Raw genomic sequence first — 25427 nt, 5'->3', positions numbered from 1 at the left:
AAGAATGGCATAGCCTGTGTAATCTGGCCCTCAAGCATGTGAATTGCAGAGGTTTCCCAATGGCTCAGTTGGTTGAGACAGGCAGGTACCAGGCTAGATGCAAGGTCTTTACTGTGCTACTAGAACTCACCAAGCATACTACTTGACTCCAGGGTCTTGGATTAGGAAGTGAAAATCATCACCAGTGTTCAGCAAGCCTTGGAAAAAGTGCACAAATGGGTATTGGGTTCAATTGTGATGCCCTCTGGAGTTCACAGAAAATGGCAGGGCTTCAACCATCTAAGTTCAGAAATGAAAAATGAACTTGGACAGGAATACCAGTTGTTCATGCCAATATGAAGTCAGCTGGAGAGAAGACCATAAGACCATAAGACATAGGAGCAGAAATTAGGCCATTCGGCCCACCGAGTCTGCTCCACCATTCGATCATGGCTGATAAGTTTCTCAATCCCATTCTCCCGCCTTCTCCCCATAACCTTTGATCCCCATACCGATCAAGAACCTATCTATCTCGGAAGAATGGAATAAAAGCTCTAAGGTTACATTTCTGTACTCAAAGTGCACCCACAATTATCTGGATATCAACCATGCTTTAAGTAGTGCTCAACTTCGGCAGTGAGTTAGTCATCCATGCTGATAACTTAGAAAATATTTGTGTATCTGTAACTCATTAATATATTACAATGGAATGAGGGCAGAGTTGGCTGGAGTGGACTGGGAAAGCAGTTTAGCAGAAAGGACGATTGATGAACAATGGCAGACGTTTATGAAAATAGTTCATGACTCTCAACAAAGACATATCCCAGTGAGGAAGAAGGATTCAAGGAAGGGGATAAATCAATCATGGTTAACCAAGGAAGTTAAGGACAGTATCAAATTGAAGGGAAAAACATACAATGTGGCAAAGATTAGTGGTAAGCCAGAGGATTGGAAAAGTTTAAAACCCAACAAAAGATGACCAAAAATAATAAAGAGGGAGAAAATAAATTGAGGGTAAACTAGCAAGTAATATAAAAACGGACAGCTTTTTGGAATTCCTGCACAAAGACTCCCAAATCCCTCTGTGCGGCAGCCTTCTGCAATCTTTCTCCATTTAAATAATATTCAGCTCCTCTATTCCTCCTGCCAAAGTGCATTACCTCACAGTTTCCCACATTATATTCCATCTGCCAAGTTTTTGCCCACTCACTTAATCCCTCTGTAGAATCCTTGTGTCATCCTCAACACTTGCCTCCCCACCTATTTTTGTGTCATCTGCAAACTTGGCGATAGTACATTCACTTCCCTCATCTAAGTCATTAATATATATTGTAAATAATTGAGGCCCCAGCACTGATCCCTGTGGCACTCCACTAGGTACAAGTTGCCATCCCGAAAATGTCCCCCTTATCCCAACTCTCTGTCTTCTATTAGTTAGCCAATCCTCTATCCATGCTAATATACTACCCCTAACACCATGGGCTCTTATCTTATTAAGTAGCTTATGTGCAGTACCTTATCGAATGCCTTTTGGAAATCCAAATATATTACATCTACTGGTTCCCCTTTATCTATCCTGCTTGTTACCTCTTCAAGGAATTCTAATAAATTTGTTAGGCATGATTTCCCCTTCACGAAGCCATGCTCACTCTGCTTGATTAGATTGTGTATTTCTAAATGCTCTGCTATTACGTCCTTTATAATAGACTCCAACATTTTCCCAGTGACAGATGTTAAGCTAACTGACCTGTTTTTTGTCTCCCACCTTTTTTGAATAAGGGTGTTACACTGCCGTTCTCCAATCCTCTGGGACTTTTCCAGGATCTAAGGATTCTTCTAAGATTACGACCAGTGCATCCACTATCTCTGTAGCTACTTTCTTTAATACCCTAGGATGCAACCCGTCAGGTCCAGGAGACTTATCAGCCTTTAGACCCATTAGTTTCCCTAGTACTTTTTCTCTAGTGATAGTTATTGTATTTATTTCCTCTCCCCCTTTTGCCCCTTGATTATTTAGTATTTTTGGAATGCTATTAGTATCTTCTACCATGAAGACTGAAGCAAAGCATTTATTCAACTCCTCTGCCATTTCCTGGTTCCCCATTATTATTTCCCCAGCCTCATTCTCTAAGGGGCCTATGTTCCCTTTGGCCTCTCTCTTCCTTTTTATATACTTAAAGGAGCTAGGCCCTCAATTATTTACAATATATATTAATGACTTAGATGAGGGAAGTGAAAGTACTATTGCCAAGTTTGCGGATGACACAAAAATAAGTGGGAAGGCAAGTGGTGAGGATGACACAAGGAGTCTACAGAGGGATTAAGTGAGTGGGCAAAAACTTGGCAGATGGAATATAACGTGGGAAAATGTGAGGTTATGCACTTTGGCAGGAAGAATAGAGGAGCTGAATATTATTTAAATGGAGAAAGACTGCAGAAGGCTGCAGCACAGAGGGATTTGGGAGTTCTTGTGAAGGAATCCCATAAAGCTAACATACAAGTTCAACAGGTAATAGGGAAGGCAAATGGAATGTTGGCCTTTATTTCAAAGGGAATGGAGTATAAAAATAGGGAAGTCTTGCTAAAACTTTACAAGGCACTTGTTAGACCGCACCTAGAATACTGTGAACAATTTTGGTCCCCTTATCTAAGGAAAGATATACTGGCATTGGAGGCAGTCTAGAGAAGGTTCACTAGGTTGATCCCGAGTATGGAGGGATTTTCTCATGAGGAGGGGTTTAGTAGGTTGGGCTATACTCATTAGAGTTTAGAAGAATGAGAGGTGACCTTATTGAAACATATAAGATTCTTAGGGGGCTTAGCAGGGTAGATGTTGAAAGGTTGTTTCCCCTTGTGGGAGAGTCTAGGACCAGAGGGCATAATCTCAGAGTAAGGGGTCACCCATTTAAGACAGAGATGAGGGAGAATTTCTTCTCTCAAAGGGTAGTCAATCCGTGGAACTCTTTACTGCAGAGGGCTGTAGAGGCTGAGTCATTAAGTATATTCAAGGTTGAGATAGATTTTTAATCAGTAAGGGAATCAAGGGTTATGGGGAAAAGGCAGGAAAGTGGAGTTGAGGATTATCAGGTCAGCCATGATCTCATTGAATGGCAGAGCAGACTCGATGGGCTGAATGGCCTACTTCTGCTCTTACGTCTTATGGTCTTAAAATGCAGCACTTGAACAGCTTTTAATTTTATTCTTGCGCTTACAGAATAGCTGTTTCAAAGTAAATCTTCCCTCAGAGTTGCTAGAATTTATATCATTCAGTATTTCTCCTGTTCCAAGCGTACTCAGTCATTTTCAATAAAATCTGTTCTATATTGCTACTCCTGAAAAGCTAAAAATTTGGGAATTACAACTTTACCCAGGACGACAAGAAGGATCTTCTGGAATGCATCCGATAAAGCTTTCTGTGTTGCAGCCTTTTGAGCTCTTCCAAGTTTCAAGGCAAAATTCAGTGGATCTACAACAAAATAAGAGATTTTCATTGAGTGTTCAGTTGATCAGAAATATTTTATCAACAATATTTTGCTGCACACATTTGAAAGAAGAACTCAGTTAAATAATACTTTTCATGATCTGACATCTCAAAGCATTGCACAGCCAATTAATTACTTTTGAAGTGTAATCACTTATTTGAAAAAAAATTGTAAGACCCAACAGACAGCAAATGAAACAAGTAACTCTTATAAGTCTGCTTATAAGGTATCGGTTAAGGAAAAATTCCTCATTAAGGTATCAGTAAAGGAAAAAACACTTTTAGAAAAGTACCATGTGATCTTTAACACCCATTTGAACAGACAGATGGAGCTGTGTAGTCTCATCCAAAAGATGGCACACCTAACACTGTAACAATCTCTCAGCGCTGCACTTAGTGGCAGTGAGGATTGTGCGTTGAAACTCTGCAATGGAGCTGTATCCATGATCCTCTGACTCTGAGGCAAGGTTGCAACTGCTGAGCCATATGTCTATATTAGCCTGAAGTTGAATTACAGTCTAGGCAAGCTGCACCTTAATTTAGAAGAATCAGAAAAAGCAACAGCACAAGCGATTATGACAGAGCGCTTCAAGTTGTGCAACGTTATCTAATTTAGTCATCCGGTTTAAGAAACTAACAGTATGATTAAGCTTTCTGTTGTTCCCTCATTGATCTTTGAATGTGACAAGTTGAATCTGTTATACAATGAAACGTCAATTATCTGGCATATTGGAGGGAATCATTTCACACTCCCCACTCCCTCCCTTTACAGCTTTTCAGATACAGGGTGAGCATCAAAGGTAACATATTCACTTCAAGCAATTTTATTGGTAGCCCCAACAGAGATAGTCTCAGAGACTATCAACAAGATTGCCACTGGCAATCAAATCCTTGTTTTCACATGCATGTACATTGGAAGTTCCTGGTTTCCCCAAAATCAACTAAGACCTTACTCATATTGTGTGTGTGTGTGTGTGTGTGAAGGAAATGTGTGTGTGTCAAAGAATGGTATCATTTTCCACCGCATTCATACTACTTTGTACAGTCACAGGCAGGCAGACTGAGAGTACACAGGGCTTCTGTTCTGTAGGCACGTAGGCACTTGTCATTGTAGTTTAGGAGCTTCTGTTAACTGCCGATCCTTGGCCTCAATTCCAAGCCTCACAGATGTACTTACACTGCTATAACTACTTGGGTTCTCCCAAATTAGTAAAAGAACTTAAAGCAAAATGTAACAATTTACATTTATATAGCATTTTTAACGTAATAAATTATCCTGAGGTGCTTCACAGGATTTTGATACAGTCTCACAAGAAGATATTAGGACAAGTGATCATAAGCTTGTTCAAAGAAGTTGGTTTTAAGCAGCTGGATCGAGAGGCATAGAAGTTTAGGGAGGGAATTCCAGAGCCTGGGGTCGAGGCAGCTGACTGCACAGATGCATGAGAGATCAGAAATGAAGGAGCACAGAGATCTCAATGGCTTGTAGGGGAACGGCCATGGAAGGATTTGAAAATAAGGCTGAGAATGTTAAAATCAAAGCAATGCTGAACCAGGAGCAAATATCAGTTAGCAAGCACAAGGATGATAAGTGAAGAGAACTGGGTGAAAGTTAGGATACAGGCAGCAGAGTTTTGTTTACAATACAAAGGAGAACTCCAGAGACTTATTGATGACCTCCACGTTGATCAGAATAAACTAGTTTTAAATTTCTGTGGCACTGTTCAGTGATGTTTCTTGAAACACTTCACAGAATATTGTAGTATTTATATCTGTCTGTTTATCTGCAACATCAGTGATGCATTTGCTTAAAGCAGGGGGCAGGATGCAATCAACAGCTGATTAACTGCAAGAAAAATGGAAGTGGAATTGAATCACGTTACCAAAATAGCAACTCCTCTGCCACAAATCAACCGAATCATGCAAGATCGACTATTTTAATACAGCTCATGCCTCATCTTTTTCTCTTAGTGTTGGTCATTAGCATCTGTAGCATTATTTCTGATGTGTCAACTGTCTTTCTGCATAACTAAACAATTAACTTGCATCCCAAAAAAATGTCACTGATAAAGCCATATTCATATTTCCCTGCATCCTGGCCACAGCTAAAATTAAACAGGTAGATTAAATATTTAAACATACATTTAATTTCTGTATTGATGAATTAAGATGCTGAAATCGATACACCTTATTTTTAAATGAATGTCCGTACCCGAATTGGTCTTTGCATACCCAAGCACTCTCCCCCAAAGCACCAGATCTGGAATTATTCCATACCATCTATTTTTGCCTCCTTCTAATTCTAGGAGCAACTCTACACTAATGTTTCCTCTTTTCTTGCCTTTGCCCCTATTTTAGATAATTTGAATCTGTTCTTGTGCTCTTCATTCATTCACTCAGCTTTACCATTTAACCTTTCCTCTTGTATTTCCTGCTTTACCATTCTCCCAAATGTATCGTATGGCACTATATTTCTGAGGCTTTCCAGCTTAATCCTCTGATTATGTCAATATCCAGGGTTTTGGCTAGATGCGGTGCTCACAACTCATCATGTTATTGCCCTCAGAGATACTTGCAATTAAAAATCTCCTCTTTATCATGAGACTATGATAATAAGGGAGACAAGCTGAGAGAGAGAGATTGAACAGACTGGAGTATTAGGGCAGTAACGGAAGCAGGGAGTGGAGGAAGAAAAAGGAAGGCAGAAAGCTGGGCACACTCAATGTCAAGCTTTGGGGGTCAGCAGTGGAACTGGGGCCTGGGTTTTATCCTTGACAAGTGCGCGTGATCGGCGAGCCCAGGAGCAGTCGGGAAAGGGGCCCCCGCCCGCGATTTCACACTGGCTGGCCAAGTAAGGCCCACCCAGCATGAAATGCATCTCCCCAATGGTCGGGAAGGGCCGGGCTGGGGTGGGGGCCTGTCAGGCGCCGGGTCCAATGGCGACCCGGCGGGTAGTTTAAAAAGGGCACAGGCAGCTCCTTGAAGTCTGCCAGGGAAGAACATATCTTCTGTGTGCTGAAGACCGAAGTGGCTGGAGACGTCAGGTGGGAGGGCAGGCTGGGTGGGCACTCAGCCCCCCTGGTTTTCGAACGAGTGCCTCATGGTCCTCCTGGAGGGGGTGGCTGTCAGGAGGGTCACCCTTCGTTTCCAGAAATGGGAGAAGGAGGCCACCGCACCTGACGAAGAAAGCTTGGGAAGATGTAGCAACTCAGGTCAGCAGCGCACATGGGTGCAGTGCCACAAAACGTTCAATGACCTGCTGTGCTCCGGGAAGGGTAGGTACCGTGTTGGCATGGATCAGTGTGAACAAGTGTTAAGGGCTGGCCGTCTTCCCAAGGAGCTCAGAGGTATTAGAGTCTGAGTGTCAACCATCAATGACGCCGAAGCTGGCGAAGGGGTGGAGGGAGCCCTGGCTGCTTGGCCTTAGTGCCTTGCGGCTCAAGGGCCACAACTCAGATGTGCCCTACAAGGTGTTCCTCAGGTGGGGTTGGACAGGCTGCAATGGCACTGCAGGTAGAGAGTGGACTAATCCATGCTCCTCTGTCCTTTCAGGAGAAGATGACCCATAACAACACGGACAGGTGGAGGCCACCCAAACCTCCTAATCCTTACAAGATTTGAGCAGGACGCCTTGGAGCTGGACAGGCTCCACGCACCTCGGTCAGCCGGTAGGAGAGGTTGGGGTGTCAGACCAAGGTACAAGTGCAGTGCATAGAGGTGAGAGTTTCGGATGGTGCAAACATTCTTGTGCAGTCCCTTCATCAATGGGAGCCTCAAAACTGGAGTCCCCGTTGATCACTGAAAGACGATGGCACTGTGATGCAGATCTCCATTGTCTCACCAGGGTGCCTGGCATGCACAGTGACAGTGCGATGACTTAAACTAATGACATATCATTGTTCTCCCTTAGATTCGCCAGCACGCAGTCATTCGCAGGACCCTGAAGAGCCACCCCTGACGCCAGAGGACCGCCAGGCTTCAGATGCACCTGCATCACACCCGCTCTCTGAACCAGGCACCAGTGCAGTTACCAGCACCTCGGTGGGCATTAGATGTTTGTCTAGAATGTCGGTGCACAGAGGTGAAGGCACTTCACGCACGCTTGAGGAGCAGGCAGTGGCAGAGAGTGCCCAGGGCACTGGCAGTTGAAGGACTGCTGGAGACCAGGATGATGCTGAGTCAAAAGCAGAAGATGAGCCTCTGGAGTCGTCCATTAGGTGGCAGATGCTGGGGTGTCTAGTGGGATGTGCGGGAGGATCTGGCAGAGATCCATGAGGGTATGCGTGCCATGGTTTTAGTTGTGGAGGAGTCCATGCAGAGCATAAGCACAGTGTTGACCCTCATGGCCGAGCACACTGTCTCCTCCATTGAAAGAGTGGTGACTCTCACGGAGAGGCAGCTCCAGAAACAGAATCGGGTGTTCCTGGGGTTGTGCTCAGGCCTGCAAGCCCTCACACAGACAATGACCTCAGATGGTCAGTGCCAGTGTGGGAGATGGACGAGGCACCCAGTATCCCAGCTAGGTTCCCGTCCATCAATGGCGAGCAGGGAGGTCCAGAGCGACCTCATGTTGGCGCAAGAGCTGCTTGTCATTTCTGCGGGGTCCTCTCAGGGCGCTCTGGATGATGGCAGCAGCTTCTCTGCCCCTCTGCCAGTGACCATGGCATCTGATGAGGCTGTGATGACTAGGGAGATGCCAGCCGTGGCACTAGTCACTCCCTCCCAGGCAGGGCCGGCAGAGGCTCCACTGGCCAGAGAACGACCGCCAAAGTCATCAAGGCCAACAGGTCCCCACAGTCAGCAGGCTGCTTGCAATGCCGCTGCCAGTGAGAGCGGGGCACCAGGAAGTAGCACTCGTAAACATAAGTTTAAGGCACCATGAGCACAAGAGGGACTGGTCACGAGTGATCTTCTGTTCTGTAATGTTTTGTTTATGTTTACTGGTATGGAATTGAACATCAGAGAAGGTTACAAAAACAGAAAATGTTGCAAAAGCTCAGGAGGTCTAACAGCATCTGTGGAGAGAACAAAATACAGAGTTAACGTTTTGAGTCCTTATGATTCTTCTTCAGAGCTAAAGAGAAGTAAAAATGTAATGAAATATATACTGTTTAAAGTGGGGTTTGGGGGGGGGGGGGGGTGGAGCTGGATAGAAGGCCTAGAAGGCCAGTGATAGGTGGAGGCAAAGGAGAGATTGCCAGCGATGTCATGGACAAAGGGGTGTTAATGATAGTGGTATTGGCTAAATGAGGTGCTGATGGTGGCATTAAGGTCAGAAAGCAGAATGTGATAATAGCAGGACAAAGGAAAGCACTCTGGAAACAAAAACATGAACAAGTGACAGATAGCCCTTATGGGGGCTGGGGTGAGGGGAGGCGACGGGGGTGGGGAATAAAAATAAGTGGATAAAAAATTAAAATATGAAAACGAATATTGAAAAAGGGATAAAATGGTGTTGAGGATGGAGGAGAGAATTCATGGTCTGAAGTTGCTGAACTCAATGTTAAGTCCGGAAACGGGGACTTCCAGATTTAACATTGAGTTCAACAACTTTGGGCCATGAACACTCTCCTCCATCCTCACCCCCTTTTTATCCCCTTTCTTGAATATTCATTTTCATATTTTAATTTTTATTTTTTATCCACATATTTTTATTCATTGTTTTATTCCCATCTTTTATCCTATTCTCAATCTTTTTTCCCACCACCGTCCCCTCCCTCCACCTGACCCCCACAAGGGCTGTCACTTTTTCATGTTGTTCTTTCCAGAGTACTTACCCTTGTCCTGCTATTATCACATTCTGCTTTCTGACCTTAATGCCACCATCAGCACATCATTTAACCAATACCACTATCATTAACACCCCTTTGTCCATGACATCACTGGCAATCTCTCCTTTGCCTCCACCTATCTTTTCTGGGTTTTTTTGTTTCAAAATACAGAATCTTGACCAGAACGCATGACAGTGAGTTGCACTTCAGTTGGCCCCTAGGACATATAATTTGGATTTAGAGGCCATTTTTATATATTCTTGCAGTAGAAAAAAGCTTGCTATTCTATTTAAAACTCCAGTATGGATTTAAAAAGAGAAATATTCATTATACATTATCACCTGTAAATATCAACTGCATTCTAAATATTTTAGCAGTGTGAAGAAGTGACTGCTTGTGATTGAGCCCGTAATGGTTATGTACTTTATTTTCATACTGTAATGGTTATATTATGTGCCTATATGTTATAAAGGATTTGTGCTCAATGGTTAGTTGCAAACAGTTTGTGTTTTTTCTGAATATGAATGGAGTTCCAATTTTCCTCAGTTAGTAACATTCATTTCTCCCAGACAGGAGATTGAGTTCAGATTCTATTCCAAGGCACAAATTTAAGACAGACACTTTAGTAGGGTATTGAGGTGGGGCTGTATTGCATAAGTTGTTGTTATTATAGATGGATATTACATATTTAATGGTACTATAGAACGACAGAAAGTTTTCTTGCTGTATTGACCAATATTGCTCTCTTAACCAACACCATAAAAAGACATTTATATAGCGCCTTTAGTGCAATAAAATCTCTCCAGGTGCTTACACATTAATTTGCGGTTTGTAGTATCTTTGATACAGCAATTAATCTGAAAGCGTCTTGAGCAATGTTAAGACACCATTTAACAATTCAAAGCTTCAATTTATTTCTTACCTGTTGCATCTTGGTCAAATTCTTCAGAAACCCCAATACCTCTGCAACACATGCCGTAATTTATGAATTTAACTTCCATAATGCAAATATATTTTATGCTCTTTCTCTCCGGCTGTACTAGTTCCTGTGTATTTTCTTCACATCCGCCTGCATCGGAAATATTCTGGAGCTGTAAAAACAGGGCTGCAAGTAAGACAGTGAATCAAGAACCATAACACAGACAGACCCCCCTCAGCAAATACTACAATTTACACATGAATTGGTGCTTACGAACATAGGAATTAGGAGCAGGGGTAGGCTGTTCGGTCCCTTGAGCCTGCTCCACCATTCAATAACATCATGGCTGATCTGATTGTGGCTCCAAATCCACACTCCTATCTACTCCTGACGACTACCAAAGGACTCAAAGGTTAAAAATCTATCTCTGCCTTAAAAATATTCAATGATCCTGCCTCCACCGATCTCCGGGGAAGAGAGTTCCAAAGACTGATGACCCCGAGAAACAATTTCTCCTCATCTCCACATTAAATGGGAGACCCCTTATTTTTAAACTGTGTCTCTATTTTTAGTGTCTCCCATGAGGGAAACCCTTTCAGCATCCACCTGGTCTTACATGCTTCAATAAGATCACCTCTCATTCTTCTAAACTCCAATGGATACAGGTCCAGCCTGACCAACCTTTCCTCATAAAATAACACCCCCGCCCCCGCAATCCCAGGTATTAGCCAAGTGAGCCTTCTCTGAACTGCTTCTAATGCATTTATATCCTTTCTTAAATGAGACCAAAACTGTACTCCATATATGTATAAGGCTAACTTTGATTGAGAAAATAGATTAAAATGTATAGACACCGATAGGCAGTAGCAAACATTTTTTAAAAATTCAGAATTCTCAACAAAAATATATTCAATTGAGAAAGAAATACTCCATGGGGAAAAGTGATTCATAGATTAAAAAGACAAGTTTATAATATTGCAAAGTATAGTAGTGAGCTTGAGGATTGGGAAGGTGTTAGAAACAAGCACAGGAAGACCAAAAATTGATATAAAAGGAAAAGGAAAAAGCCAGTATGAGAGCAAACTAGCAAGAAATATAAAAATAGATTTCAAGGGCTTCTCCAAGTAAGTAAAACAGAAGAGGATAGCAAAAGTCCTGGTGCCTTAGAGGCTGAGAGAGTAGAAACTATAATGGGGAATAAGGAAATGGCAGCGACGTTAACCAAATATTTTGTACTCGTCTTCACAAAAGAAGATCCAAAATGTATGCCAAAAATAATGGGGAATCAAAAGTCAAATGAAAGTGAGGAACTTAAAAGTTATTAAAATCAGTAGAGGAAAACTACTCAAGAAATTAATGGGGCAAAAAAAAAATCAACAAATCCCCTGGACCTGATGGTCAACATCCTAGGGTTCTAAAAGAGGTGGCTACAGAGATGTTGGATGCATTGGTCATGATCTTCCAAAATTCCTATATTCTGGAATACTTCCAATGGATTGGAAGTCAGCAAATGCTACAATACTAGTAAAGAAAGGACGAAGAGAAAAAACATGGAATTACAGGCCAGTGAGCCAGACATCAATTATCTGGAAAATACTGAAATTTTTAAAGTGTTAACAAGGCACTAAAAAAAAAAATCAAAATAAGATTAGGCAGAATCACATGGTTTTATGAAACAGAAATTTTACTGGGAATTCTTTTGAGGATGTAACCAAAAGGATATATAAAGCAGAGCCAGTGGATGTAGTATATTTGGATTTCCAAAAGCATTTGACAAGGTGCTGCATAAAAGGTTATCACATAAGATAAGGGCTCATGGGGTTGGGAGTAATATTTTAGCATGGATAGAGGATTGGTTAACAGACAGGAAGTGGGGATAAATGGGACATTTTCAAGTTGGCAGGTTGTAACTAGTTGGGTGCCGCAAGGATCAGTGCTAGGGCCTCAGCTATTTACAATCGATGTTAATGACTTAGATGAAGATGCTGAGAGTAATGTACCTAAGTTTGCCAATAATACAAGGCCGATAATACAAATCTAGGTCGGACAATAAGGTGCAATGAGGCTGCAACAGGTTAAGCAAGTGGGCAATAAGGTGACAGATTAACTATAAAAATGAGGTTATTCACTTTTGTGGGAAGAATAAAAAGAGCAGAATTGTTTTAAAATGTGTGAAACTTGTAAATATTGATGTTGAGAGAGATTTAGGTGTCCCAGTACAAGAAACACAGAAACTAAGCATGTAGGTATAACAAGCAATTAGGAAGGCAAATGGCATGTCGGCCTTTATTACAAGGAGTACAAGAGTAAGGAAGTATTGCTACAGTTGCAGAGGGCTTTGGTGAGACCACACCTGGAGTAATGTAAAACAAAAACAGAATTACCTGGAAAAACTCAGCAGGTCTGGCAGCATCGGTGGAGAAGGAATCAGTTAACGTTTCGAGTCCTCATGACCCTTCGGCAGAACTGAGTATAGTTAGGAGGTGAAATATAAGCTTATATTTCACCTTTCTCCTAACTATACTCAGTTCTGCCGAAGGGTCATGAGGACTCGAAACGTTAACTGATTTCTTCTCCACCGATGCTGCCAGACCTGCTGAGTTTTTCCAGGTAATTCTGTTTTTGTTTTGGATTTCCAGCATCCGCAGTAGCTTTTAGCTTTTTGTTTTTATCCCTGGAGTAATGTATATAGTTTTGGATTCCTTATTTAAGAAGGATACACTTGCCTTGGAGGTAGTGCAGTTATTAGACTGGTTCCTGGGATGAAAGGGTAGTCCTAATACAATAGATTGAGTAACTCAGGCCTATACTCTGAAATTCAGAAGAATGAGAAGTGATCTCATTGAAACATTCAAGATTCTGAGGGCTTTTACAGGGTAGATGCTGAGAAGTTGTTTCCCTGGTTGGGGAATCTAGAACTATGGGCCTAAGATGAGGAGGAATCTTATCACTCATAGGATTGTGAATCTTTGGAATACTCTAAACCCAGAGGGGTGTGGATGCTCAGTCATTGAATATACTCAAGACTGAGATAGATTTTTGAACTCTAGGGGAAATCAAGATGTATGGGGATTGGGCAGCAAGGTGGACTTTAAGGTCAAATATCAGCCATGATCTTATTGAATGGTGTAGCAGGCTCAAGGCATCAAATGGCCTGCCATTATTTTTTATATTGCTATAACATTCATAAATAAAAGCATCAAATGTTTATCTTACAACATGAGGACTCTATCAATGATAATGGAAAGTAGGGAGATGGCGGATGAATTAAATAGGTATTTTGCTTTGGTCTTCACTATAGAGGACACAGGTAACATCCCAGAAATAGCTGTAAATCAGGAAATGGAAGGGAGAGAGGAACTCGGAAAAATTACAATCACCAGGCAAGTGGTATTAAGCAAATTATTGGGGCTGCAGGCTGACAAATCCCCAGGTCCGGAAGAACTTCACCTTAAGGTCTTGAAAGAAGTGGCTAGTGAGATAGTTGATGCATTGGTTTTAATTTTCCAAAATTGCCTAGATTCGTGAAGGTTCTATTAGATTGGAAAATAGCAAATGTAACTCCTTTATTTAAAAAGGGAGGGAGGCAGAAAGCAGGAAACTACAGGCCAGTTAGCCCAACATCTGTCATAGCGAAAATGTTAGATGCTATTATTAAAGATGTTATGGCAGGGCACTTAGAAAAATTCAAGGCAATCAGGCAGAGTCAACATGGTTTTGTAAAAGGGAAATCATGTTTAACCAATTTACTGAAGTTCTTTGAAGGAGTCACATGTGCTGTGGATATAAGGGAACCGGTGGGTGTACTGTATTTAGATTTCCAGAAGGCATTTGATAAAGTGCCACATCAAAGGTTGTTGCCGAAAATAAAAGCTCATGGTATGCCGGTAACATATTGGCATGGATAGAAGATTGGCTAGCTAACAGGTAGCAGAGAGTTGGCATAAATGGGTTTTTTTCTGGTTGGCAAGATGTGACAAGTGGTGTGCCACAGGGATCAGCGCTGGGGCCTCAACTTTTTACAATTTATATAAATGACTTGAAGGGACCAAAGGAATGGTTGCTAAATTTGCTGATGACACTAAGATAGGTAGGAAAGTAAATTGTGAAGAAGACTACAATTGTAAGGAGGCTACAAAGTGACATAGATAGGTTAAGTGAGTGGGCAAAGATCAGGCAAATGGAGTATATTGTGAAATAGTTCATTTTGGCAAGAAGAATAAAAAAGAAGCTTATAATCTAAATGGTGAGAGATTGCAGAGTTCTGAGATTCAGAGGGATCAGAGTGTCCTGGTGCATGAATCACAAAAGGTTAGTATGCAGGTACAGCAGGTAATTAGGAAAACTAATATAATGTTATCATTTATTGTGAGGGGAATTGATTACAAAAGTAGAGAGGTTATTCTTCAGTTGTACAGGGTATTGGTGAGACCACATCTGGAGTATTGTGTACAGTAATGGACTCCTTATTTAAAGAAAGCTGTAAATGCGTTAGAAACAGTTCAGAGAAGGTTTGCTCGACTAATACCAGGAAAGGGTGGGTTGTCTTATGAGGAAAGGCTGAACAGGTTAGGCTTGTATCCACTGAAATTTAAAAGAGTAAAAGGCCACTTAATTGAAACCTGAGGGGTCTTGACAGGGTGGGTGTGGGGAGGATGTTTCCCTTTGTGGGAGAATCTAGAACTAGGAATCACTGTTTAAAAATAAGGGGTCGCTCATTTAAGACAGAGATGAGGAGAATTTTTTTCTCTCAGAGGGTAGAGTGTCTTTGGAACTCTCTTCCTCAAATGGCAGTGGAAGCAGAGTCTTTGAATATTTTTAAGGCAGAGCTAGATAGATTCTTGATTAGCAAAGGGCTGACAGGTTATCAGGGGTAGCCAGGAAAGTGGGGTTCACGTTACATTCAAGTCATCCATGATCTTATTGAATGGCAGAGCAGGCTCGAGGGGCCGAGTGGCCTACTCCTGCTCGTAATTCGTATGTTCAAGCAATGAGTGAATGCACAGACTATAAACAATTTGGGGCCGTTTGAGCCAGCTGTATCAAAACTACAATGGCTTACATTGTTATTTACAGCATCTTTACTGGCAAAAATAGAGACTATGGTAAAGCCTGTCCCAAAGGCACTAACTAGGACCATTTTCTTCCATCAATGTTGCAACATTTGTACTGTGCTAATGGTCAAGGTAAAATAACTGCTGAGTGCTCCCATGAGGGGTACATGTGTGAAAGTCCCTTTTTCTATCTTGTACTCAAAAACCTTCATTCAGATCTTGTTTACTTCCAACACTTGCAGCTGCAGCATGATAAAATAGTTCCTCATTCTTAGGCATCAGCTGCTGTGGGCAGTTTCAGTCTAATCTGCAGACACATTACCATTCATGCAATTGGTACCTACATGATAAGCAAACTAAAGTACTGCAAGATGACAGCCTATATGTATATAAAGCACTTCACATACATGGAAAGATGCCTAAGTGCTTTATGTTAATGAACAATGATTTGGCATTGTGCAGAGAAGGTGAGGGGTTTAGGCCAAAAATGTCTCTAAGAGGCTTATTAAGGAATGGATGGGGACAGAGGAGCAAATGAACCGAAAAAAGCAAGTTCCAGAAAGGAAAGCACAGAGACTGAAGCAGCAGCTATTGATGGTGGAGGGAGTCAGGAACTAACCTGGTGTTGCAGCAGAAAGAACACATGGAAATATAGCTGGAGGAGATTGTGAAAATAAGGAGAAGCAAGGCACAGGGAGATTTAAAGTAAGGACGAGAGCTTGGAGTTGATGCTGTAGGTCATAGCCAGTGAAGCTGAGCAAGAATCAGTAAATGGGTGTCCAGCACAGTCCATGTGAGGACATTAGCCACAGTATTCTAGATGGCTTCTAGTTTATAAAAAATGGAGATAGGAAGAACAGCAAGAGATATCCAGCCTTGAGAAGATAAAAAAAGTGTGGACATGGTTTTAAGTAGCAGAGGCAGGCATTTCAAGCATGAAAGAAAGCAATCTTATTGACTGATGGAAGATATGGTTTGGTACGAGAGAAATGAGCTCAAAGATGAGCAATATGCAAAGTTTCTATAACTGGGTTCAACTGGAGGTGGTACTGGTAGCTGAAAAGGATGGCTGTGGTCTATGCGCAATCTAAACTGGAAGAAATGACAAATCATTCAAGTTTTACTATTGATGAAGCAGATGAATAAGGTTAGAACGCCCACAAGGTCTTTTAGGAGGAAATAAAGGGGTGGAATTGAACATCATCAGTATACATTTGGAAACCAAACTCTTAATGTCAAAAAACAACAGAATGAAAATACTGAAACAGAAGGAGCCTCAAGACAAGAGCTCCCATAGCACACCACAGGTAACTAAGCTAGTAAGACATGAAATGCCATTCAAGGCAAAGTAGTGCTAAAACAGGAGGCAATGACACAGGATGGACTATGGAGGAAAATTTTAAGGATGAGAAAGCATTCAGTACAATCAAGTACAGTGGAGAAGTAGAGGAGGATAAAAAAGAGCCACAATCAGTTACGAAAGGATGTCATGGGGACTTTGTTCAGGAGAGTTGCTGCTCTGGGTAGGACAGAAGACTGAATTGGATGGAAGGTGTTGAATAACAGAAGAGTAAACAGGAGGCACACAATGCAATCCAGGATTTTAGATAGGCAGGATAGGTTGTCGTAGGGTTAATAACTGGAGAGAATAGAGGGTTTGAGGAAAGCAGATGGATCTGAAACTGTGGAATAAAAGCTAATGGATGTTAAGATGGGAGGAGCTGGAAGGAGCATGAGGAACAGACAGCCAAGCAAACGTCCACAATTTTGAACACAAAGACATACAGGAGCTCTTCAAAGTTATTTAAATTGACAATGGAGGATGCACAATGGCAGATGACCCAAGGAGACAGTCAGCCATGGAAAAGAGAATTCTCAAGTTGTGTCTTTCTCCAGGATGACTTTACATTGGAGGAGGATTTGGTAATGTAAATGAGAGAATAGTGAAGCATAAATCATATTTGGAATATTCACCCGGTCTTGGGCTTGAGGTCAGGGAGATTGTTGTTTATATAAGGGGAAGTACAAATCAGCCCATTTGACCCCGGACAAACAAAAGGTGAGACAGTCATGATGATCAACATAAGGTTTCAATGTCATCTCTAGTTCTGGGACATGGGTGGATGTGTTAGACGTGTGAGGAAATCAGAAGATAGCAATTTTTATGCAGATGCAGGATGAAAGTGAAAGGTTTTAAGAAGTAGGAATGAGACTGGCTGAAAACAAAACGGTCTGAAAATTTCTTGTGACAGGGAATCATGTAATTCTAGCACTTTTCATGATCTGTAGTGAATGAAAATGTTTCTTGGCCACTTCAAATAGGAGGAATTATTAGACTTCAAGTGGGTAGAAACATTAGTTTTCCCTTTGTTTACTTTCTCTTACCGTGAAGCAATCCACTTGTAACAAATTGCTGAAGTGACCTCAGCATTTCAGTGTTTAATGCAACTTGTACATGTAACACAGGATGAAGTAAATTCTAACACCTTAAAAACTTATTCATAAATCTGTGTCAGTTTTACAAACATTGCTAACTGGTTTGGTTTTCTCTTTAGCAGATGAATGTATAGCTGTAACGTGGGCCTTCCTAGCAGGCTCTCTCCATTTAAATAATATTCTGCTTTTCCATTACAATGGAATTTTACTACATAACATATAAGTGGACTGCCATAGTTAGTTTCAATACACTTATCGATCCCAATTATTAACTCATCTATTAAACCGAGCTTTTCCCAATCTGTGGTTTTAATTCTCCCATGAGTGAAGATCTGGAGTGCACTTGTTTTCCATCTACATATCAAGTCAGAATTGCTTTAAATGCAAACGGGCCTGCTATGCTGCGTTGTTTAGAATTCCTATTTTCTGCTTACTGCAATTATGCGACTGCACCATCCATTAAAACCAAGGTAGTAATTAGCCAATTCCTGGCATTTGATGCTATTTAAAGGACGTTGATTCTCTCGGCGTACTTTCATAGACTTTGTGCACATTTGAACCTATATAAAAAAATAAACAAACTGTAAATTACAATTCATCTCTATGTGTACATAAATAATTTGCCAAGATGCATTACATTTGAATAAGAAATTCTGACAATAAAATATTGTTGCAAGATTGGTACCTCAAGTGAGCCAGGATTTCAGATGGGCAAACGGGGTCTAAAGACTGACCACTGTGTCAGATAATGGGTTGGATGTGGGACAGGACTTACAGCAAACAACGTATTTTCAACAAACAGACTTATTTACTCGGCAACAATAAAACAATTTATTATAGAATGTATTTTTTTTAAAAGAATATGCGGCAGACAGAACTTATGACTGAAACTGCAGCAACTTCTCCCAGTAAAAGTGGGTGATTTCCCCAGCAAACTGAAGTGACTGGATGATAGTTATATACAAATTATATGCATAAAATAAATCCCAGTCACTGACAGCAATGTGGTCTCCAGGCAAGATTGACAGGGACGACATTCTTGCTGTGAATAGTAGTGTCACTGGATGGAGACATCCAAAGTAGTCCCAGATTGCGGAGTCAAGAGTGGGGTGTTTTAGAATATATACTGAGTTTGTGTAAAAGTAAAAAAAGATGTGACGGGAAACATGGCTGTGTAGGCTGAACAGCACCACTTGATATCTGTACACCAACAAGGTCAACTTATTTAAAAAATGACAGCCACAGGCTGACATCAGGTTTTACTAATAAATGTTCACGTAAAAAGTATTACTAAAAAAAGAGAGAAAATAAGGGCAACGTGTCCAGAAAGTGCTTGCTTTACAGAGGAAATTAGTGCACATGGGAGTCAAAACCAAACGTTGACCTTCAGGTGAAAGAGGAATAATTGGACTACATACAATTCAGTCCGAATTTTAAAATTGTATATTCTACCCTCACCTTTATATTTCCATTATCTAAACTTATACAATATGTTCAAATACCTATGTAAACTTTCCCCATGTAATGATACCCTTCTGCCACAGATGAAACGGTAGTGTCTCTACAAGGAGGACGAGAGTAATTAACGTTTATGTAAGAACTTATCATGGAAAAAGTTGACAGTTTGTCCAAAATAGATTGTTAGGCCATAAGGTCATAAGATGTAGGAGAAGTAGGCCATTCAGCCCCTCAAGTCTGCTCTGCCATTCAATTAGATCATGGCTGATCTGATAATCCTCAACTCCACTTTCCTGTCTTTTCCCCATAACCCTTGATTCCCTTACTGATCAAAAATCTGTCTATGTCAGCCTTGAGTATACTTAACAACCCAGCCTCTACAGTCCAACTGCAGCAAAGAGTTCCACAGATTGACTACCCTCTGGGAGAAGAAATTCTTCCTCATCTCTGTGTTAAATGGGCGCCCCCTTACTCTGAGATTATGCCCTCAAGGGAAAACAACCCCTCTGCATCTACCCTGTCAAGCCCCCGAAGAATCTTATATGTTTCTCTCATTCTTCTAAACTCCAATGAATACAAGCTCCTTACTCAACCTCTCCTCATAAGAAAATCCCTCCATACCCAAGATCAACCTAGTGAACCTTCTCTGGACTGCCCCCAATGCCAGTATATCTTTCCTTAGATAAGGGGGCCAAAATTGTTCACAGTATTCTAGGTGCGGTCTAACAAGTGCCTTGTAAAGTTTTAGCAAGACTTCCCTATTTTTATACTCCATTCCCTTTGAAATAAAGACCAACATTCCATTTGCCTTCCCTATTACCTGTTGAACTTGTATGTTAGCTTTATGGGATTCATGCACAAGGACTCCCAAATCCCTCTGTGCTGCACCTTCTGCAGTCTTTCTCCATTTAAATAATATTCAGCTCCTCTATTCCTCCTATCAAAGTGCATTACCTCACATTTTCCCACATTATATTCCATCTGCCAAGCTTTTGCCCATTCACTTAATCCCTCTGTAGAAACCTTGTGTCATCCTCAACACTTGCCTTCCCACCTATTTTTGTGTCATCTGCAAACTTGGCGATAGTACATTCACTTCCCTCATCTAAGTCATTAATATATATTATAAATAATTGAGGCCCCAGCACTGATCCCCGTGGCACTCCACTAGGTACAGGTTGCCATCCCGAAAATGTCCCCCTTATCCCAACTCTCTGTTTTCTATTACTTAGCCAATCCTCTATCCATGCTAATATACTATCCCCAACACCAATGGGCTCTTATCTTCTTAAGTAGCCTTATGTGCGGTACCACATCGAATGCCTTTTGGAAATCCAAATATATTACATCTACTGGTTCCCCTTTATCTATCCTGCTTGTTACCTCCTCAAAGAATTCTAATAAATTTGTTCGGCATGATTTCCCCTTCATGAAGCCATGCTCACTCTGCTTGATAGATTCCAACATTTTCCCAATGTCAGATGTTAAGCTAACTGGCCTATAGTTATCCGTTATTTGTCTCCCTCCCTTTTTGAAATAAACGTGTTACATTGGTGTTCTCCAATCCTCTGGGACTTTTCCAGAATCTAAGTATTCTTCAAAGATTACTACCAGTGCATTCACTATCTCTGTAGCTACTTCCATTAATATCCTAGGGTGCAACCCATCAGGTCCAGGGGACTTAACGGTCTTTAGATCCATTAGTTTCCCTAGTACTTTTTCTCTAGTGATACTTATTGTATTTATTTCCTCCCCGCCTTTTGCCCCTTGATTATTTAGTATCTTCTACCGTGAAGACCGAAGCAAAGCATTTATTCAACTCCTCTGCCATTTCCTGGTTCCCCATTATTTCCCCAGCCTCATTCTCTAAGGGGCCTATGTTCACTTTGGCCTCTCTCTTCCTTTTCATATATTTAAAGCAGGTCTTACTGTCCGTTTTTATATTACTTGCTAGTTTACCCTCAAAGTTTATTTTCTCCCTCTTTATTATTTTTGGTCATCTTTTATTGGCTTTTAAAACTTTTCCAATCCTCTCGCTTACCACTAATCTTTGCCACATTGTATGTTTTTTCTTTCAATTTGATACTGTCCTTAACTTCCATGGTTAACCATTGTTAATTTATCCCCATCCTTGAATCCTTCTTCCTCACTGGGATGTATCTTTGTTGAGAGTCATGAACTATTTTCTTAAACGTCTGCCATTATTCACCAACTGTCTTTTCTGCTGAACTGCTTTCCCAGTCCACTCCAGCCAACTCTGTCCTTATTCCATTTTAATATATTAATTACAGATATACAAATATGCCAAAGGTATCCTTAAAAGACATAAATATTACATAATTCAATTAGTAAAAATGTGATGCTTTCATTGTTTATGCAATAATGATATTGCCTTGCTTATTTAAAGAAGGAAATAGAGGATACTGTACTTTGTATTCAGAGTACTCAATTCCATATTAAATAAATTATTAAAAAGAGCTGATCAGAGACAAAAAAAAACTTTAGCTCCAGGATGAAATCATGTTCTCTTCCCTACCAGGCCATACCATAAAATGCCAATTGAAAGCAGTCGCAGTCATAATGACTGAGTCAATCAGCAACCATGCTGCATTGGAAAAGCTTACCATCAGCTGCAGAATACTTAACAATAAATTGGAGGTGGGGACAACACTGAATAATGGGAATTTTCCATAGTTTCTTTGCTCCTTTCACAAAATTAATTGATTGGAATATTGATAAATTAAACATGATAGATGAGGCTCAATGTAGAGAAGTATGAAGTCATCCACTTTGCACCTAAGATAGATCAGTGTATTTCTGAATGGTAAGAAGTTAAGAAACTGTGGAGAGCATAAAGGTCCATGTACATAAATCACAATGCTATTGAGGCAGGTTAAAAACTATAAAAGCTCATGGAATGTTGGCCTTTATCTCAAGAGGCCAGAAAATCAAAGGATTGGAAGTTATTCTAAAGTTGTAAGAAACTCTGGTTAGACACTATCCAGAGGACTGCATTCATTCTGGGCACTGTAATTCAGAAAGGATGGGCCTGAACTTCTTCGGAGTGGCCTGCCGGGAGGCAGGGGAGAAGTCCCATGCAGGTGGGGGGGATTTCCACTTGGGGGGGGGGGGGGGGGGGGGAGGTGGTGGGAGACCCCTGGGGCTGTGGGGTGGGGATATCAGTCTGGATCTATACAGTAATTACCTAGAAGTTAGAAGTGGCTTTAATCCTTCTAACTTTTTCTGGGTAACTATTGGTGTAACCCAGTGGAACTATCTGAAGTTTGCGATTTAAATCGTATTTTCGGATGACTTCCAGGGCAGGGCAGTTGCCCAGGGGAAGTATGCACTTCTGGGCAATTGCTATGCAAACCTTACCTGTGAACTTCCGAAGTGGATTCCCCAGTGCATCTTTGGGGCACCACCACACAATCCAACACTGGGGAGCTCGGGCATTACTGGCCGATATATTGACCTTGGAAGCAATGCAGCACAGATTCATCAGAATGATACTGGAGCTAAAAGAGTTCATGTATGGGGGACAGGCCCTTGAGTATAGAAGATTAAATGGTGATCTAATTGAAATGTTTTAAGAAAATGAAAGGATTTGATAAGGTAGATAAAGTAAAATTATTTCTTCTGATGGGAGAATCCAGAACAAGACAACTTAAAACTAAAGACCATAAATACATGGTAGTTCACCGGTCCAGTGTTGTGTGTAGTGAATTCTAAAATTCCAATATGTCCTGATTTAATGTTTTCACTAGTTTTGTTTATACTTTTTTTAAAATGTGGAACCAAATCCAAAAGTTGGTCTTTCAGGAGTGATGTGAGAAAGCATTCCTTCAAAAAGGGTAATAGAATTCTGAAACTCATTCTCTCAAAAAAGCTGTTGAGGCTAGATCAGTTGAAAATTTCAAAACTGATAGTTTTTGATTCGGTACGGGTATGAAGGGATATAGAGCAAAGGCAGCTAAATAGCACCGAGATACAGATTAACCATGATCTAACAGCTGAATGCGAGAACTGGTTTCATAGGCTAAATGGCTTATCCCTATGTTCCATTAACAAATCAATCTGAGTGTGCAGCACTGTAACATATGGGATTTGGTTCCACAGAAAAAAATAAAAACATAAATAAAACTTGTAAAAACAGTAAATCAGAACATATTGGAATTTTACACTTCATTACACACATCACTGGACTAATGAATTGCCATGTATTTATGGCTCTAATATTTAAAATATGAATTAATGAGAATGTCTTGCTTCAATTGCCGGTTAATTTCAGACCAGCCATTGAAAAGCCATTGGGTTTCAAACAGGCCATGTGGAATGGTGTTAAACTAAAAACAAATAACTAAATGAAATAATGGAATCAGACTTAATGGGAGTTTGGCAAAGGAGAGTGATGTGGAATCCCGGGGTTGATGAATTTTGAGATCTGTGCTCAAAGTTAACAAAGATGTAATTCTTATAAAATCGAATAATTGAAATTATAAATTTCAAATTATTCCTCACCTTCAAAGGAATCCTTTGGAATAAACACTGCTTATTTGTAGCGTTCTGGGCCTTGCCAGCATTCAAAGCTGAATAAAATTTGACAATGGTGTAATAACCTGGTTCAACTAGAGCAGCATTCCTGCATACCCTCACAGAATAGAGTAGTCCAAACTCGGAAAAAACTTTGAAAATACAATCCTAGGGACACAGAAAAGACCACCTGTAATTATTAGACAGCTCCCCATTTCCCTCTCCCTCCCAGGGGCTGTTCCTCCCACTACCCCCAAACAGGTCTGTTCCCCGCCCCCCCAAAGCAGGGTCTGTTTGTCCCCCCTTCTCTCCCAAGCAGGGTCTGTTTCTTCCCTCCCCCTTCCCACAAGCAGGGTCTGTTTCTCTCCACCTCCCCCAAGCACGGTCTGTTTTTCCTCCCTCTCCCTCTGCAACCAAGGTCTGTTACCCTCCCCAAGCAGGGTCTGTTCCCTGCCTCCCCTCCCTCCAAGCAAGGACTGTACCCTGCCTCCCTGCCCTCCAAGCAGGGTCTGTTCACCACCCCCACCTTCCCTTTCAGCAGGGTCTGTTCCCCCTTCCCCCCGCAGCAGGGTCTGTTCCCCCTCCCCCCCAGCAGGGTCTGTTCCCACCCCCCCACCCGCAGCAGGGTCTGTTCCCCCCCCCCCACCCCCACCCGCAGCAGGGTCTGTTCCCCGCCCCCCCACCCCCACCCGCAGCAGGGTCTGTTCCCCTCCCCCCCACCCCCACCCGCAGCAGGGTCTGTTCCCCCACCCCCCCCCACCCCACCCCACCCGCAGCAGGGTCTGTTCCCCCACCCCCCCCCTACCCACCCGCAGCAGGGTCTGTTCCCCCCCCCCCCCCAAGCAGGGTCTGTTCCCCCCTCCCCCCCCCCAGCAGGGTCTGTTCCCCCCTCCCCCCCCCCAGCAGGGTCTGTTCCCCCCTCCCCCTCCCCAGCAGGGTCTGTTCCCCCCTCCCCCACCCCAGCAGGGTCTGTTCCCCCCTCCCCCCCCCCCAGCAGGGTCTGTTCCCCCCTCCCCCACCCCAGCAGGGTCTGTTCCCCCCTCCCCCCCCCAGCAGGGTCTGTTCCCCCCTCCCCCCCCCAGCAGGGTCTGTTCCCCCCTCCCCCCCCCCAGCAGGGTCTGTTCCCCCCTCCCCCCCCCCCCAGCAGGGTCTGTTCCCCCCTCCCCCCCCCCCCCAGCAGGGTCTGTTCCCCCCTCCCCCCCCCCCCAGCAGGGTCTGTTCCCCCCTCCCCCCCCCAGCAGGGTCTGTTCCCCCCTCCCCCCCCCAGCAGGGTCTGTTCCCCCCTCCCCCTCCCCAGCAGGGTCTGTTCCCCCCCCCCCCCCCAGCAGGGTCTGTTCCCCCCTCCCCCCCCCCCAGCAGGGTCTGTTCCCCCCTCCCCCCCCCAGCAGGGTCTGTTCCCCCCTCCCCCCCCCAGCAGGGTCTGTTCCCCCCTCCCCCCCCCAGCAGGGTCTGTTCCCCCCTCCCCCCCCCAGCAGGGTCTGTTCCCCCCTCCCCCCCCCAGCAGGGTCTGTTCCCCCCTCCCCCCCCCAGCAGGGTCTGTTCCCCCCTCCCCCCCCCAGCAGGGTCTGTTCCCCCTCCCCTCCCCTCCCCTCCCAGGAGAATCTGTTCCTGACCCCCAAAAGTTATTTCCCGCCCGCCCGGCACTCACATAAATTTCTGCCTCGGATTCTCTGGGGAGGATATTACAGACAAACAGGGTTTTATTATTTTCGGTCGGTATTTTGAAATCCACAATCTCCGCCTCCAGCGGGTCCCAGGCCGCAGCCGCCATCGACTCCGAGCTCAGCCCGCCTGGG

The 25427-nt window shown here is 42.7% G+C and overlaps 1 protein-coding gene across 1 annotated transcript in view; it reads right to left on the bottom strand.

The window, feature by feature from the left end:
- rdm1 (RAD52 motif containing 1) overlaps positions 1-25421 on the bottom strand; it is a 28841-nt gene extending 3420 nt beyond the window's left edge. The window contains exons 1-5 of the mRNA XM_078529774.1: positions 25280-25421; positions 23620-23799; positions 18075-18200; positions 10154-10322; positions 3347-3445 (exon numbers count right to left, since the gene is read on the bottom strand). Coding sequence (XP_078385900.1) covers positions 3347-3445; positions 10154-10322; positions 18075-18200; positions 23620-23799; positions 25280-25402 — 697 coding nt within the window. The 5' untranslated portion in view covers positions 25403-25421. The remainder of the gene's footprint in view (positions 1-3346; positions 3446-10153; positions 10323-18074; positions 18201-23619; positions 23800-25279) is intronic.
- Positions 25422-25427: the final 6 nt, after the last annotated feature.

The sequence above is a fragment of the Cetorhinus maximus genome, chromosome 25 (assembly GCF_964194155.1).
Source record: "Cetorhinus maximus chromosome 25, sCetMax3.hap1.1, whole genome shotgun sequence".
Lineage (NCBI taxonomy): Eukaryota > Metazoa > Chordata > Chondrichthyes > Lamniformes > Cetorhinidae > Cetorhinus > Cetorhinus maximus.
This window is presented reverse-complemented; position numbering and strand designations above follow the sequence as displayed.